Source organism: Hippopotamus amphibius, chromosome 1 (genome assembly GCF_030028045.1).
Source record: "Hippopotamus amphibius kiboko isolate mHipAmp2 chromosome 1, mHipAmp2.hap2, whole genome shotgun sequence".
Classification (NCBI taxonomy): Eukaryota; Metazoa; Chordata; class Mammalia; order Artiodactyla; family Hippopotamidae; genus Hippopotamus; species Hippopotamus amphibius.
In genome coordinates, this window is record NC_080186.1 from 132,125,933 (window position 1) to 132,143,770 (window position 17,838).

Here is a 17,838-nt window from a genome sequence, read left to right on the forward strand (position 1 = left end):
CACCCAGCGTTTTCACCCTGCTCTCTGCCGCTCTCAGACTGTTCCCTCAATCTTTCGTGGGGCAGCCATTGGTGCTGGGGGCTTGTCTCTGAATGCGGGTTGGTCATTTCAGTTTTTCACATGGATACAGCCTCTGGTGTTACTGACGGTTGGAGCACACTTGCCGAATGCCAGGTCCTGAGCTGTGGGTGTTCCTGTTGCTCACTACCCAGGTGGCAGATCCTGTAGTTCCCCACACTTTATACATGAGCAAACCGAGGCTCAGATCTCTGCACTTCCTTGTTCCGAAGTCTTTCCTTGTCCAAGGTTAGTCAGTGTCAGGGTCGGAATTGGAACCCAGGTATATCTGACTCTGGAGTTGAAACCTTGGGCTCACCTTATGTACTCATGTGTTTTGGTTCCTTGGAGACTTTGTCCCTCAGATGATAAGTCAAGGAAGACTAGGGGCTGCCCTTGGGGATGCAGTAGGACACGAAGGCCCACCCTGTGCCGTCTTCCCGGCCCTGTGGGCAGCTCAGCGCTGGCGCTGCCTGCCGTGCCCGCCTCTCCACATCGCCACCCCTCTCCCCCTGGTTTCAAATCCTGCTTGTCCCTCGAGGACCCATCTCATATACCACAAACTGTGAACAATTTTAGTTGAAAATTCTGTCTCCTACCAGGCCGGCAGGCCTTCCCGCTATGTGTCTGTGTTTCCTGTGACCCCGGTCACTCCTAGTCTTGTGCATCTGTCAGTCCATCTAATGAGGGGCACAGCCCTGGACCGCTCCTCTGTATGGTGGCACGAGCCCTGCCATCCCCGGCTTTAGGGAAAGGTGGCTGGACAGATGGTCAAATAGATCAAAAATATCTGTGCAGCAGAGAACTGCTTGGGTCTCCCCCAGGGGCTAAAACTCCAGGTTGCATCTGCCCAGAGTCTGGTCCCAGCCCTGATTTCCTGGTGCGATGAGGAGAGTGGCGGTGGTGATAACTGTCACACTGATGACAGTGACTGTTGTCTGTCACCCTCTGGCTAGGTGCCTGGCACTGCACTTGTTGTTTGCACATGTACTATCTCATTTACTCCCCCCAAGACCCCATCATGGTTGGAATGTGTTGTCTCCATTTCACAGAGGAGCAAATAGAGGCTCAGAGAGGTGAAGCATGTTGCCTAAACACACACAGTGGCAGCATTTGGACTCAAACTCAGAGGACTTTGACCCTGAAGCCAGTGCTCCTGAGCTCTGGGCCGGGCAGTACCAGAAGGAGTGAGGCACCCTGAATGGCAGTCCCCTCCGTTCCACCCCAGCGGTGCCTCGGGACTTGAGCCAGCACGCTTGGTCTCTTCATTTGGTAATCTTCCCCCCAGCTCCTCAGAGGTTGTGGCAGAGGTGCCGTGGAATGTGCCAGACAGGCTTAGAGGTGCCCCTTTACTTTGGCAGGACCCCCACCCCTCAGGAACCCTGAGGTCATCCCCTGTGCCCTTCCTTCCTGCCAGGGGGCACTCAGTTCCCACAGTCTTGAGGGGAGCCCGAATTCCTTCCCCAGACTCTCTGTGAACGTGGTGGGTGGGGCTGGGGGCGGAGGAGCAGGGCCCAGCGTTCCTGGGAGGCCTCGTGGGTGTGGGCTGCCCCGCTCAGTGGCCGCATTGTCGGCCCGGAGCTCAGAGGTGTGGAGGTTCTGGGACTCCACCTCCAGGGACCGACTGCGGAGAAGCTGGAGACGTTTTTGTGTTCACTGTTGTGTTTTGGGGGGGCCCTTCTTTCTACAGGTCTCTAAGTCACCAGAAGCCTTGTCTTCTGCACTGATGGGGTGTCCCTGTGCCCAGGGGACAGTACCTCTCAGGGCAGGGAGACCTGGGAAGGAAGGGGTGATTGAAGCCCCTACCCCTCCTACCCCAAGAAGAAACAAGCCTGGAGAGGGAGGGGGCTTGCCTGTGGCCGCACACGTCTGCTATCTTTGAGTCTTAGAGTCAGACAGACCTGGGTTTGTACCCTCATTCTGTCACTTAGGAGCTGAGTGGCTTTGGGTAAGCCCTTTCCCCACCAAACCTCAGTTTCCCTATCTGTAAAATAGACATAACTGCTCATAGGGGTAAGTAAAGGAATGCTTATGGAATGCTTAACACTCTAAGGTGTGCATTAGGCACTCAATAATGGCAATCTCTGCTCTCTTGGGTGGCAGAAGAGGGAGGGACTGGCTTTCTTTTGTCCAGCTCACTTTGCAGAATCAGCTGTGTGAGTCACCTTTTGGCTGTTTTTCCGTGATTTCTGGGCATCTCAAGGCTGCTGAAATGTTTCCTTCATATTTCTTCATTCTTCATAAATTCACGGAGGGAACACTTACTGTGCACGTACCAGGTCCAGGCTCTGAGAGTGGATGATATGAATGGACTTTTATAAATATTAACTGTTTGTTCAGTGATGAAGTGATGCCCATCTCTTTGGACCCTCAGATGTCCATGTTGAAAATGACCTCACAGCTGTTAAAAGCTTGATTTTCCAGGTAGGAAAACTGAGGCTCGAAGCAGGAGAGTGGTTCTGACAGCGCTGTCACTGAAGGACAGGGGCAGATGTGGGGCTATGTCCAGACCTATGGAAGAGGTTTAATTTTATTTAATTTGACTTCCAGAAGTGTTGTCAGCATTTATTTATTGAGTCTCTTCTGGGTACCCAGGACTCTCGCTGGCCCCGGGAAGGGCCAGGGAAGGGAGGGGCCCCGGGCCCCGAGCACCGTGTGGTCTCCAGGGTATGGCCTGAGCATGCCTCAGTTGTCCCTTGGGTACGGTAGGGCTGTGGCAGTGCTGACCCTTCCTGCTACTTGGCCCTGCTGTCTGTGGGCTGTAAACAACGTCTGAAACCCCGTGGGTGGTCAAAGCCCGTTCTTATCTGGGCTGTGACATCCTTGCTCCCTTATCTCTGGGTGAGCAAGCTCGCTTGGTATGTGAGCTGACCAGTGGGGCCCAGTGAAGGCTGGAGCAGGGAAAGAGAGCGGCCCTTTCTCCCACCACCTGGGGGCTGTGTCTCAAGCTTTTTGTGGCTTCCTCCTTGAGGCACAAAAAAGTGGGGAAGGGATCACTAGGTCTCTTCCACTGGGGAGATAAACAGAGCTGACCTGGCACCCAGATAGGTCCTAGTGAGGGTCCTGGCTCTGATACTATTTCTGTGACCTTAATCTCTCTGAGCCTCAGTTTCCTCATATGAAAAATGGGAATAAAGTATCACCAAATGCTGATAATAGTTGGTAACATTTTCAAGCATTTACTTACTGGGTGCCAGGTCATGTTCTAAGTGGCAGCCGTGTGTTATCCTGTTTAATCCTCACAATAAGCCCCATGACGTATAGGCATTTTTTAGGGTACCCGCTTCAAACGGTGAGTGTTAAGATAATCCAAGCAAAACACTTGCATGGGGCCTGGCACAGAGTAAACTCTCGATTCCTGTTCAATGTCGTGGGTGGGGAAACTGAGGCCACTGCTCCCCTCCGGAGGAGGTTGAGGGTGTGGAGTGAGACTGTACGAGGGAGACAGTGCACAGGTGGGGTTTTGTGTGTATGTTAATTGGGAGGGTGGAAATCAGCTTGGCACGGCAGCTTGGTGTGTGTGTTTAGTCCTGAAGGGTTGATCGGATGGTGAAGAGAGGTTTTAAATTCTGGCTTTCTCAGTCCTAAGGAGTATTGAGCTGATTTTTCATTCACAACAGCTCCGAAGAAGTTTTTTTATAGTAACCAGTCCCAGGGCAACTCTGAGAGGACATTGGCCCGAGAGGGGAGAGAGTACTTCTCGATTTGAGCTGTACAGATGCCGTGCTAAATTCCCACAGCTAAAATAGTGCGGGAACAGGGTAGATGCCTAATAAATGCGCGAATGGATGAATGATGGGAGAGGTGACGTGGCCTGCCAGGATCATGTAGCAAGGCTATGACCTTTATGCTACACCATGACAGCTGCTTAATCTAAACTGATAGAGGATTAAGGTAAACACAGGTTTCCAGTTTCTTTTGGCCCCCAGCCAGAGCAGAAAGCCAGCGACTGCAGCCTGTTCCCCCATCAGGCACCCTCTGAACACGTTTATGAGCTGAGGTCTCCAGGGAAACAAAGGTCATGAGTGCAAAGCCAGAAATATTTACTATCGGGTTCTTTTCTTTCTAAAGAAAAACTTTGGTGACCCTTGATCTAGAAAATGGAGATTATTGCAGTATTCACCTTATAGAACTGTGTGAGGATCAAATGAGAGACTGAATAAAGGGCTTGGCATGTAGCATCAGCAGTTTCCTGAGCTGAAAAGCACTTGGGTCATATTTTAAGAGCCCACGGTCTTTTGCTCTGGGAGCCTTCCCCCAGCCTGTGGATTTGCCTATTCTGGGCATTTCATACAAATGGAATCACATAATGTGTGGCCTTTTGTGTCTGACTTTTTCCCCTTAGCATAATGTTTTCAAGGTTCATTCATATGTGTATCAGTGTTTCATTCCTTTTTATGACTGAATAATATTCCATTGTATGGATATGCCACGTTTGATTTTTCCATTCATCTCTGGATGTATACTTGGGTTGTTTCCATCCTTTAGCTATTGTGAATGATGCTTCTCTGAACATCTGTATACAAACATCTGTTTGATACTCTGCTTTTAGTTCTTTTGGGTATGTACCCAGCAGTGGAATGCCAGTTCATAAGGCAATTCCATTTTTAATTTAATTTTTAATTTTTTAAACCCTAGTTTTAATTTTTGAGGAACTACCATACTCTTCCACAGTGGCCACACCATTTTACATTCCCACCAGCAAAACACAAGGGTTCCCATTTCTGTACATCCTTGCCAACACTTATTTCCTGTTTTTGTTTTGTTTTATTAAATAGCCAGCCTAATGGGTGCAAAGTGACATCTAATTGTGGTTTTGACTTGCATTTCCTTAATTAGTAATGCTGAGCATCTTTTCATGCATTTATTGCCTATTTGTATATCTGTAAATGTCTATTCAAGTATTTTGCCCAATTTTTTTGTTTTTTATTGAGTTGTAAGAGTTCTTTATATATTCTTGATATTAGCCCCTTATAAGATATATGATTTGCAAGTAGTTTCTTCCATTCTGTGGGTTGGTTTTTCACTCTGTTGATAGTGTCTTTCGATATCCAAAAGTTATTATATTTGATGAAGTCCAGTTTGTTTTTTTGTTGTTGTTGTTTTTGCCTGTTCTTTTGGGGTCATAACCAAGAAATTGTTGCTAAATTCAGTGTCATGAAGCTTTTACCCCCATTTTTTTCTTCTGAGAGTTTTGTAGTTTTAGCTCTTACATTTATGACTTTGATCTATTTTTAGTAAATTTTTGTATATGGTGTAAGGTAAGGGACCATCTTCATTGTCTTGCATGTTGGTAATTCAGTTTTCCCAACAAAATTTGTTGGAGACTGCCCTTTTTCCATTGAATGGTCTTGGCACCTTTGTTGAAAATCATTTGACTATATATGCAAGGGTTTATTTCTGGGATCTCCTTCCATTGGTCTATATGTCTGTCTTTATGCTAAAACCTCACTGTTTTGATTATTGTAGCTTTGTAGTAAGTTTTGAAATCAAGAAGTGTGAGACTTCCAACTTTCTTTGAACAGTTTCTTCCAACTGTTCTTTTTCAAGATTATTTTGGTTATTTGGCATCTCTTGATGTTCCATATGAATTTTAGGATGGATTCTTTTCTATTTCTGCAAAAGATGCCATTGGGATTTTTTGGAAAAAAAAAATTTATTTATTTATTGGCTGCGTTGGGTCTTCATTGCCACTCATAGATTTTCTCTAGTTACGTTGAGTAGGGGCTACTCTGCATTGTGGCGCATGGGCTTCTCATTGCATTGGCTTCTCTCGTTGTGGATCACAGGCTTCTAGGTACGTAGGCTTCAGTAGTTGTGGCACACAGGCTTAGTAGTTGTGGCTCCCAGGCTTAGTTGCTCCATGGCATGTGGAATCCTCCCAAACCAGGGCTCAAACTCGTGCCCCCTACATTGGCAGGTGGATTCTTAACCAGGGGCCACCAGGAAAACCCCTGCCATTGGGATTTGATAGGGATTACACTGAATCTGTGGATTATGTTGGGTAGTATTCACATCTTAACAATACTACTTCTTCCAGTCCATGAACACAGGATGTCTTTCCATTTATTTGTGTTGTCTTTAATGTTTTTCAGCCATGTTTTGTAGTTTTCAGTGTACAAATCTTTTACCTTCTTGGTTAATCTTACTCCCTTTTCCTAAGTATTCTTAAATATTTTCTTCTTTTTGATGCTATTGTAAATGGAATTATTTCCTTAACTTGCTTTACTGGATTGTTCATTGTTAGTGTCTAGACATCCAACTGATTTTTTTTTTTGGCTGCGCCACTTGTGGCTTGCGGGATCTTAATTCCTTGACCAGGGATTGACCCTTGGTAGTGAAAGCGTGGAGTCCTAATCACTGGACTGCCAGGGAATTCTCCCAACTGATTTTTTTTTCTTTCAGAACTTTTATTGAGATACAGTTGACACACAATAAACTGCATATATTTGAAGTGTACAATTTGGTACCCTTTTTCTTATTAGTAACGTATATATGGCAGTCCCAATCTCCCAATTCATCCCCCCCAACCCTCTCCCCCTTTCCCCATTTGGTGTCCATATGTTTGTTCTCTACATCTGTGTCTCTATTTCTGCCTTGCAAACCAGTTGGTTTGTACCATTTTTCTAGATTCCTCATATATGTGTTAATATATGATATTTGTTGTTCTCTTTCTGACTCACTTCACTCTGTATGACAGTCTCTAGGTCCATCCATGTCTCTACAAATGTCCCAGTTCCGCTCCTTTTTACAGCTGAGTAGTATTCCATTTTATATATGTACCACATCTTCTTTATCCATTCCTCTGTTGATGGACATTTAGGTTGCTTCCACGTCTTGGCTATTGTAAATAGTGCTGCAGTGAAAATTGGGGTGCGTGTGTCTTTTTGAATTATGGTGTTCTCTGGGTATATGCCCAGTAGTGTAATTTCTGGGTCATATGGTAATTCTATTTTTAGTTTTGCAAGGAACCTCTATACTATTCTCCATAGTGGCTGTATCAATTGACATTCCCACCAACAGTGCAAGAGTGTTCCCTTTTCTCCACACCCTCTCCAGCATTTACTGTTTGTAGATTTTCTGATGATGCCCATTCTAACTGGTGTGAGGTGATATACCTCATTGTAGTTTTGATTTGCATTTCTCTAATGATTGGTGATCTCCCAACTGATTTTTGTGTGTTGTTTTATGTACTGCAGCTTTGATGAATTAGTCCTAACAATTTGTGTGTGTATGTATGTGTGTGCTAAGTACTCTTTAGGGTTTTCTACATATAAGATCATTGTATCTACAAACAGAGATAATTTGACTTCTTCATTGCAATTTGCATGGCTTTTATTTCTTTTTCTTGACTAATTGTGTTGCCTAGTATTTCCAATACTATGTTGAACAGAAGTGGTGAAAGTAGGCATCCTTGTCGTGTGCCTTATCTTAGAGGAGAAGCTTTTAGTCACTCACCATTTAATATGTTCACCATGGGTTGTTCATAATGGCCTTTATTATGTTTAGGTACTTTTCTTCTATTAGTTTGTTAAATGTTTTTCTCATGAAAAAGTGTTGAATTTTATCAAATGCTTTTTCTGCATTAGCTGAGATGATCATGTGTTTTTTTCCCCCTCTATTCTGTTAATGCAGTGTGTTCGCTGATTTTTGTATATTGAACTATCCTTGCTTCCAAGAATAAGTTCCACTTGGTCATGGTATATAATCCTTTTACTGTGCTGCTGAATTTGGTTTGCTAGGACTTGTAGAGGATTTTTGCATCAATATTCATCAGTGGTGTTGGTCTCTAGTTTTGTTTTCTTGTAGTGTTGTCTCTGTCTAGCTTTGGTATCAGGGTAATGCGGGCCTCATAGAATGAATTAGGTAGTGTTGAGTTCTTCTGACACTCCTCTTCAGTTTTTTGAAAGAGTTTAAAAAGGACTGGTGTTAATTCTTCTTTAAATGTTTGGTAGATTTCCCCAATGAAGGCATTTGGTCATGGGTTTTTCTTAGTTGGGAAGTTTTTGATTACTAATTCAGTCAATCAATACCTCTGTTCAGATGTTCTGTTGCTCTGTGATTCAGTCTTGCTAGGTTGTGTTTATAGGAATTGCCTGTTTCATCTAGGTTATTAAGTTTGTTAGCATGAAATTGTTTATAGCACTCTTATAATCCTTTCTATTGTATAAAATTGGTGGTAATATCCTCTCATTTCTGACTTCAGTAATTTGTGTCTTCTGTTTTTCTTAGTCAATCTAAGTGATGGACATTGGTTTTACATTTTTTATTGAAGTGTAATTGACAACATTATATTAGTTTCAGTTGTATAGTGTAATTGACATTTGTATACATTGTGAAATGATCATTATAGTAAGTCGTTACCATCTAACACTGTACAGTTACAAAAATTTTTTTCTTTCATGATGAGAGTTTTTAAGATTTACTTTCTTAGAACTTTCAAATATGCACTGTGATATTATTGAGAATAGTCAACCATGTTGTACATTACCTCCTCATGACTTATTTTATAACTGGAAGTTTGTACCTCTCCATCCCCTTCATCCATTTTGCCCATCCCAAACCTCCTCCCCTCTGCAACCACTAATCTGGTCTCTGTGTTTGTGAGTTTTGTTTGTTCATTTGTTTTGTTTTTTGGATTCCACATATAAGTCTATAAGTGAAATCAAACGGTATCTTTCTCTGTGTAACATATCACTTAGCATGGTACCCTCAGGGTCCATCCATGTTGTTGCAAGTGGCAATATTTAATTCTTTTTTATGGATGAACAGTATTCCAGTGTGTGTGTGTGTGTGTGTGTGTGTGTGTGTGTGTGTGTGTGTGTGTGTGTGTATGCCTCAGCTTTTTTATCCATTCATCCATTGATGGACACTGGGTTGTTTCCATGTGTTGGCAATTGTAAATAGTGCTACAGTGAACGTAGGGATGCATATATCTTTAGGAATTAGTATTTCATTTCCTTTGAATAAATACCCAGAAGTGGAATTGCTGGATCATATGGTAGTTCTATTATTGATTTTTTGAGGAACTTCCATACTGTTTTCCATAGTGGCTGCACCTTTACATTCCCACAAACAGTGCCTGAATGTGGGTTCCCTTTTCTTCACATCCTTGCAACTTTGTTATTTCTTGTCTTTTCAATAATAGCCATTCTGACTGGTGGGAGGTGAGATCTCATTGTGCTTTTGATTTGCATTTCCCTGATGATTAGTGATGTTGCCCATCTTTTCATGTGCTTGTTGGCCATCTGTATGTCTTCTTTGGAAAAATGTTTATTCAGATCCTCTGCCCATTTTTTAACCAAATGTTTTGTTTTTTTGTCATTGAGTTGTATGAATTCTTTATATATTTTGAATATTAACCCCTTATTGGATATATGATTTGCAAATATCTTCTCCTATTCAGCAGATTGCCTTTTTATTTTGTTGATGGTTTCCTTTGCTGTGGAGATGCTTTTAAGTCTTATGTAGTCCTATTTGTTTATTTTTGCTTTTGTTGCCATTGCCTTTGGAGTCAGATCAAAAAAATATATTGCTAAGACCAGTGTCAAGACCAATGTTCACCTGTGTTTTCTTCTAAAAGTTTTATGGTTTCTGGTCTTACATTGAAGTCTTTAATCATTTTGAGTTGATTTTTGTGTACAGTGTTTAAGATAGTGGGTTCAGTTTCATTCTTTTGCTGTCCAGTTTTCCCAACACCATTTATCGAAGAGACCATCCTTTCCCCATTGTATGTTCTTGCCTACTTTGTTGTAGATTAATTGGCCATAATATGCATGGGTTTATTTCTGGGCTGTCTATTCTGTTCCACTGATTCGTTTGTCTGTTTTTATTCTGATATCAAACTGTTTTGATTACTATAGCTTTTGTAATATAGTTTGAAATCAGGAAGTGCGGTGCCTTCAGCTTTGTTCTTTCTCAAGATTGTTTTGCCATTTGGGATCTTTTGTGGAATGGATATGTTTTTAATTATCTTGGATATGTATCCAGGAGGGGAATTGCTGGGTCATATTGTAATGCTATGTTTAAAATTAAAAAAAATTTTTTTCTTTATTTTATTTTATTTTTTAAATTAATTTATTTTTTTGGATATGTTTAACATTTTAAACCATTAACATTTAGACTGTTTTCCAAAATGCCTGCATCACTTTACTTTCCTACTGTGGGTGTATGAGTGTTCTTATTTGTCCATATTCTTGTCAACACTTATTGTTGTCCATCTTTTTGATTCTAGGCATCCTAGCAGGCATGAAGTGGTATCTCATTGTGGCTTTGATTAACCTTTCCCTAATGACCAATAATAGTGAGCATCTTTTCATGCGCTTATTGGCCATTTCTATGTCTCTTTTGGGAAAAACATCTATTCAGATCCTTTACCTATTTTTAAGTTAGGTTATTTGTCCTTTTATTGTGTAGGTTTTGTTTTTTGTTTTTTTGTCCTTTTATTGTTTTACTGTAAGAATTCTTTTTAAAAATTTATTTATTTTTATTTTATTTATTTTGGCTGCATTGGGTCTTTGTTGCTGTGCATGGGCTTTCTCTAGTTGAGGGGAGTGGGGGCTACTGTTCATTGTGGTACACGGGCTTCTCATTGTGGTGGCTTCTCTTGTTGCAGAGCACGGGCTCTAGGAACTCAGGCTTCAGTAGTTGTGGCACGTGGGCTCAATAGTTGTGGCTCACGTGCTCCAGAGCATAGGCTCAGTAGTTGTGGTGCATGGGCTTAGTTGCTCCGTGGCATGTGGGATCTTCCTGGACCAGGAATGAAACCCATGACCCCTGCATTGACATGTGGATTCTTAACCCCTGTGCCACCAGGGAAGCCCAAGAATTCTTTATATATTCTGGATACTAGTCTATTATCAACTATGTGATGTGCAGACATTTTCCCCATTCTGCGGGTTTTTTTCACTCTTTCGATAGTGTCCATTGATGCACAAAAGCTTTAAGTGTTGATAAAGTCCAGTGTATCTATTTTTTCTTTTAATGCTTGTGCTTTTTGTGTCATTTCTACCCACCTGATCTTCACCATGCCCCTTGATACACACACACTCAAAGGCCCCCAAGTCCTTTTTTTTAAGATGGGAGGGTATTTAAATAACTATATTTATACTTATTTTTAAAAAATACTCATTGAAATACTCCTCTGTTTCAATCTGATCATCTCAAATAAGGCAAATCCCTAAAGTCTCTTTGCCAATACCCAGGGCTTCTCAAACTATCACTTGGTACAGGCTGACCAGGATGATTTTGCATCCTATCCAAGCCCCTAGCTCCTTGGTCAGAGGCAAGAAGTAAAAGAAACACTGATGATGAAGTTCAAGTTAATTAAGGAACATGAAAGGGATGGTAATTCTGCCAGTTTGTCCCCAAGATTTCTTTACCACCATCTTACATTATGTTTTTGCTAGGCGGAGGAGAGTTGTGACTCCAGGGTCCAGGCCTCTTGCTCTTTTGCGAATTCCTATAGAGCAGTGGTTCTTAGAAGTATGGTCAGGGGGAGAAGCAGCAGCATCCCTGGGGCATTTGTTCAAAATACAGATTCTTGGACCCTCCCCCAGACCTGCTGAATCAGAGACTCCAGGGTGGGGCCTGTGTTTTATTAAGCGCTCCAGGTGATTCTGATGCATGCTTAAGTTTGAGAACCATTGGTGTGTTTTTAGCTGGTACCGCTTAGAGATTCCTAGAAAAGTCTTATTTATCCAACGAGATGGCATCCTCATCCTCCTCTCTCATTGCCCAAATTCTGCCTTATCATCTCTTGCCAAATGGGAGATCAGATACTGTAACAAGTAACAGAAAATCTGTACTCAAACTATCCTAAACAACAGAAGTTAATTGGCTTGCATATTCTATTTGAAAAGTCCAAAGGGAGGTCAGATTTGAGGGGGTTGAGCAGGGCTCTGTTACACTGTGATGCTCTCTGCCCGCCTCTTCATATCAGCTTTGTCTTCACACTGGCTTCTCTCATGGTTGCAAGGTGCTGCCTGCAACTAAGAGGGCCCTGTGCTTTCTAATTGGCTCCACAGGGAGACATCATGGTATCTCACACCATCAGGTAGCCCTCACCAGCTTTGCTCTGATTAGACCAGCCCTGAACCAGCCATCAGAGCAAGAGGCACAGAATTTTCCTGATTGGTTTAGGCGCCCCCCCCCCCCCCTTTCTGCTGGAGTCCACCCAGCTCTCATGGCTGTTTCACAAAGGGGAAGGAAGTGACGCCCGGGGCACCAGCACTGATAAAATGTTCTTTTTGCTATTTTCTCCAAATCCACTGTTCACCTGCTTTTCCAGCATCAAGAGATACCATATTCAGGGGATCTCCTAAAGCATAAACCTGTCTGTGACACCCCTTCTTAGAACATTTTAGTGCCTCTCCTCCCCCAACACACGTGCAGAGCTCTCAGGATAAAGTTCATACTTTGAGATGTTCACATTCTAGTTCCAGGTGACCTTTCAGGCGCAGTCTTCCCATCCTTTTGAACCCTGAGGAACACTCCACCATTTCCCCTGTCCACACTTTTTCATGCTGCCCTGCCTCTGCACTTGTTGTGCTTTGCCTGGAATGTCCTTGTCCTCTTTCACTTGGCAAATTCATCCTTCAAAACCCAGCCCAGATGTCTCCTCCTCTAGGAAGACCTCCAGGATAGCTCCAGGTGGGGTTAACCACTGTGACCACAGGTTTCTGGGTAATTGTAGTCACCATGTGCCTGCACCACTCACCTCTCCATCTGCCTTTGCCTGTGCTCTTAGAGGCAGGGACCTGTGTGAATTGTCCTGGGTCCCCAGGCTTGTCATAGACTAGGAGCTTAGATCATGTTTGTTGATCAGGTACTTCTTTTGTGGCCCCTGCTTTGCCTAGCAGTGTGGGCCCTTTGGGAGACCTTCAGGTGACAGTTGTTGATGGGTTAAGCTGATCCCAAACCTCCAGATCCCGGGAAAAACCTGGGCCACAAGCTGCTTGCTGCCTCCTCTGATAGATGAGCCTCTGATGGGTTCTTGGAGTCAGTCCTTGGTACTGGGAGCTGTTGGATTTGGCACTTGGTGAGGGCTTAGAGGCCATCAGCTTTTTACCCAGGAACCCTGGGTCCCGAGGAGCCTCCTTTCTTTTTTATTTTTTTAAAATTAATTAATTTATTTTTGCCTGCTTTGGGTCTTCGTTGCTGCGCATGGACTTTCTCTAGTTGTGGTGAGCGGGGACAACTCTTCCTCCTCTTCGTTGCGGTGTGCAGGCTTCTCATTGTGGTGGCTTCTCTTGTTGCGGAGCATGGGTTCTAGGCCATGGGCTTCAGTAGTTGTGGTGCGTGGGCTTAGTAGTTGTGGCTCGTAGGCTCTAGAGCGCAGGCTCAGTAGTTTTGGGCTTAGTTGCTCCACAGCATGTGGGATTTTCCTGGTCAAGGGGTCGAACCCATGTCCCCTTCATTGGCAGGTGGGTTCTTAACCACTGTGCCACCAGGGAAGTCTCGCAAGGAGCCTCCTTTCATCACAGGATGCTCTGGGCACGGTCCTGCTGGGGCTTTCCTCGTGGACAGGCACAACCCCCTGCCCCTTCAGATGAACAGATGAATCTGTAGCCCTGGGTGATTTTAGGCCAGTATTTTCCATTTAAAAAAAAGAGTACTTCTAATATAAAATTTTATGACACATATTAGTTGAATAAAATATGGAAAATACATGCAAGTACAAACCACCTGTAAACCTTCGATGGGTACTGATGTATGTTCCGTTCTCTTTTCTAAGCAGGCATGTTTCGTAATATCCCAAGGCATTGAGATGACTATCTTCTTTTTATTTATTGTTATTGTTGCATTTACTGAGATAATTATTTTATGAATCAAACCTCATGCATGTCTGTAAAAGCCCTGAGAAGTTTAAAATATAAACCCTCCTGATCCTACCACTGACAAGCTGAAATGTAAAGTGTTCAGACCTATGTAATGGAACCCAGTGAGAACCAGGTCATGAAGGGGACTTTTTTTTTTTTTTTTTAGCATCACATAAAAGGCACCAAGATGTGAAACTTTTTACACCAAAAGGACAAAAAAAAAAAAAAAAAAAAAAAAAAAAAAACTTTCAAAGAAAAAAAGAAGAAGAAAAACCAAACTGTATTTTTCCACATGTGAGAGCCCAGTTGGGCAGAAATACAAAAAGTTACTTAATGGAGCACCACTCTGACACATGCTCTGATTAACTCTGAACCAGGACTGCTGTTTCAATAAAAGCTTCACACTTTGAAGCGTGGGTTACAGGGCAGTCATCTCCTAAAGACACTTCCTCAGGGTCCCTATGCAAATTATGAAATATTATAGGTTTAATCCTGGCATAGAATGAAAAGTTGGTACATTCATGGGAGTAAAACCAAAGCTAAGCTCAGAGCTTCTCATGAGCCAAGGCAAAAAAAAAAAAAAAAAAGAAAGAAAGAAAAAAGAAAAGACAAAAAAAAGAAAAATACGGGAAGTGCAAGGGGTCATGGAGCTCTCGAATTGCAGAAGAGGAAGCAAACCAGATTGGCAGAATGCTCAAGCTTTCTTAGTGCTGACCTGGGAGAGGAGCAGTCACGGGGACCTTGTGTAAGGGCATTGTGTAAGGGAGAGTTTCACTGAAAGATGTGGGAACTGCCCAGGTTTTACCACTTCTCATACTGACTTTTGATATGGGCAGCGGGTGTGTTGATGAACTGTAGTTCTGGGGAAGGCATGTTTTTATAGGAAGCCTAAATAACATGGTCTAAGTGTGATGCTTTCTAGTGGTTTCCTTTGCTAGAGATTCAACAGCGCATGTTAGTCGGTGTGGCTTTCGTGTTGGGCATGTCATTGACTGTCTTGATGACATTGGAGGGAGAGAAGATTAGTGCCATTTTACAGACTAAGAAATTGAGGCTTGGGGATGTTAAGTGGCTTACCCAGGGTCACATAGCTAATTAAGTGGCACTACCTGGTCTCAAACCCAAGGCTACCACCTTTTCCTCTTCAGCTGCCCAGCTGTTAGAGAAGGGAATGGCTGAGCCTGTCCTGTGTCCACTGTGTGTGAGGCTTGTCACTTTGTAAACACCACCTCATCCAGTCCTTACAGTAGTTCTGGGGGCATCCTAATATTATCCCATTTTGCAGAGAGGTATGTCATTGCCAAGGCCGCACGGATAGCGGGTGAAGACACTGAGCAGGAGTTCCCAGCCTGGGTTTGGTGGTGGGACTTGAGGGTGTGCAAGAACTCAATGGAATTGCACACAAACATTTGTTCTTTTTGCATTTTCCTGAGAGGAGAGAGGATGGCTTTCACAGGGTCTCAGAAAAACAACACAAAAACAAAAAAAGACTGAACCTCTGAGCTTAAGGAAGGAATCATAGGAATAGCTCATACGGACAGCCGCACCCATCGCCCGGCAAGGCCAGGATGACTTGTCACTCCTCTGGGGTTTGGGCAGGTATCCCACCATCTTACAGGCTGCTTACTAGTAAGTGGCCTTACGTGGTGACTAAATTCGGCTTCTTTTCTGCCACTGCAACGTGCAGCTGGGCTTTTTCTAGCAATTAATAAGATTTGGAGTTCTCTTTTGTGGAGCGGAGAACTATTAAAAGGCAGAATGATACGCTGAGCTTCGAGAGGTCAATGCCTGTGTCCAGGTCACCCTGACCCCTGGGAACAAGCCTGGTTGGTTGCTGGTTGGTTAAATGAACACACGAGTGAGTAGGTGGAAGAAAAAAAAGTACCACTCCCTTGTGTTCTGGGTTGCAGGACATCGATCCATCTCTGATGACTTTTACTTAGGACGACCGTCAGCACAGTGGTAGCGCGTCGTCTGGGGGAGCTGGCATCAGGCCTGATATCCCAGTGGCCAGGCAGGACCAGAGTGCCCGTGGGAGCGCCAGAGCCGTGTCCTTCCTCCCCGGCAGGCGGTGCTGTGTGAGCGGGTGGGCGCCCCCTTGCGTGGCTCGCTCCTGTGGTGAGCCGCCTCGCACAGCATGTGGCAGGCCTGTCTGCTGCCCCGGGCTGGGAGGGCAGTGCAGTCTCGCTGCCCCTGGTACCCAGTCTCTCTGGTGTCTCTGGCCCGGCTTAAAGCCCCTGCTTGACCTGCTGTGGTTTCTTGCCTCCAGGGGTGGCTTATCCCCCTAACTATACTCAGAGGTGGGGCCCAGCTAGGAGCAGCTGGGCAGAGCAGCCCCATCTTACAGCTGAGAAGACGGGCTCACACGATTGAAGTGACCTGCCTAAGGTCACAGCTAGGGAGCCGTGGACTTGGGTCCAGCCGTGCATCACCACATCCTCATATTTACATCGCCAGGAAGCCTCTAGAAGGTTGGCCGCAAGCTTAGAGGCCTCATCGAAACCTTGAGGCTACTCCTCCGTCCTCTGGCTGGAGAGCCGGCTCTGGCCCAGCTGGGTCATGGCTGAGGTTTTCTTTTCTATTTAGAGCGACGGGCCTTCTTGGCCACTGCGCAGGCACTGTGTCTGCCTCTGCTGAGCTTGGTTGGAGGGACTTTACAACAAGCAGAGGCCAGGAGCCAGGAGCTGGGGGAGATCCCGGGAGTGCCTTGAAGTTTGTGCCACTTTCTGCCTTCCCGGAGCCGCACTTTAAAAGCCAGAGAAAGTATTTTCTTATATACGATCGGAGCCCAGAGTGGGCCAGGAGGAGTGAAGATGAAAGTGAATCAGAGAGGTACCCACGGCACCTTTTGCTCTGATTGGCCTTTTCCATCCACTGCACTGGCTGGGAGCTCCCCGAAGGCCTGGATCTTGTGGTTCTCCCAGGACCTGATACCAACTGGATGTGTGTTGAGTGAATGAATGACCCCGGCGTTAGGAAACCTGCGTTCTAGTCCAGGAGCCACTAGATAACCTGTGTGGCCTTGGTCAGTCAACATCCCCTTTCTGGGCTTTGATTTCTCTACTTGAGATGGTCTTCGAGGCCCTGATGTTCTGATGTTCTGAGCCAGTGAGGGATCCAGGCCCTGGAAGATTGGAGAGAGGCAAGAGACAGGTGCTGGGATCCCGTTGAGGACTTGGCCAGCATGTATTGCAGGCGGGAGGTGTCCTCTGAGTCTCCTGGCTGTGGATAATAAGAAGCAGGCTGGCTGGCAGGTGGGGGTGAGTGAGCGCGTAGGGCAGGAGAGGAGGGTGCAGGCTTGTCTGAAAAGGCTGTTCACTGAAGCTGCGGGTTTCCATGGCAACTTGGTATTCCTTTTTCTGAAAAATGAAAGTACCCAAGCAACTCCTGGGTGTGAGAGCCTCCTGTGAGAATTGGGGTCAGATTGTGGGGGTGGGAGGCAGACCGGACAGACCCCAGGGCAGGAGGAAGAGGGGCCGGGGAGCAAGGGCATCGGGTGCTGGCAGACCTGCCTGGGTCCTGGCCGGGCCTGGAGGGGCTCCTGTCTCGGCTGTGCGCCCCTGCTCATTGCTCCTTTGCCTTGTATTTTCTGCAGATCATGATTGAGTTCTGTCCCGGGGGAGCTGTGGACGCCATCATGCTGGGTGAGTCTTTTTTTTTTTTCGTTTTTTTTTTCGGCTGTGCCCTGTGGCTTGCGGGATCTTAGTTCCCTGAGCAGGGATCGAAGCTGTACCCGCTGCAGTGGAAGCATGGAGTCCTAACTACTGGACCTCCAGGGAAGTCCCCTGCGTGAGTCTGTCTTGATGCAGTGCAGTGGTGCCAGGGGCAGCTCTGCTTATTAGGACTGGTGTCCATCACTCCCCCGCCCCAGTAACGCCTGTGGCCTGTTTGAGTACCTCCCCACTCTGTCCACTTTCAGGAGCAGGGTTGGGGTACTGGAGAGGATGCAGGACACTCGGTA

At 45.0% G+C, this 17,838-nt stretch overlaps 1 protein-coding gene across 2 annotated transcripts in view; it reads left to right on the top strand.

Moving 5' to 3' along the window:
• STK10 (serine/threonine kinase 10) overlaps positions 1 to 17,838 on the top strand; it is a 122,426-nt gene that overhangs the window by 38,927 nt on the left and 65,661 nt on the right. For both annotated transcript variants that reach the window (XM_057729109.1, XM_057729118.1), the window contains exon 3: positions 17,473 to 17,521. In XM_057729109.1, coding sequence (XP_057585092.1) covers positions 17,473 to 17,521 — 49 coding nt within the window. The remainder of the gene's footprint in view (positions 1 to 17,472; positions 17,522 to 17,838) is intronic.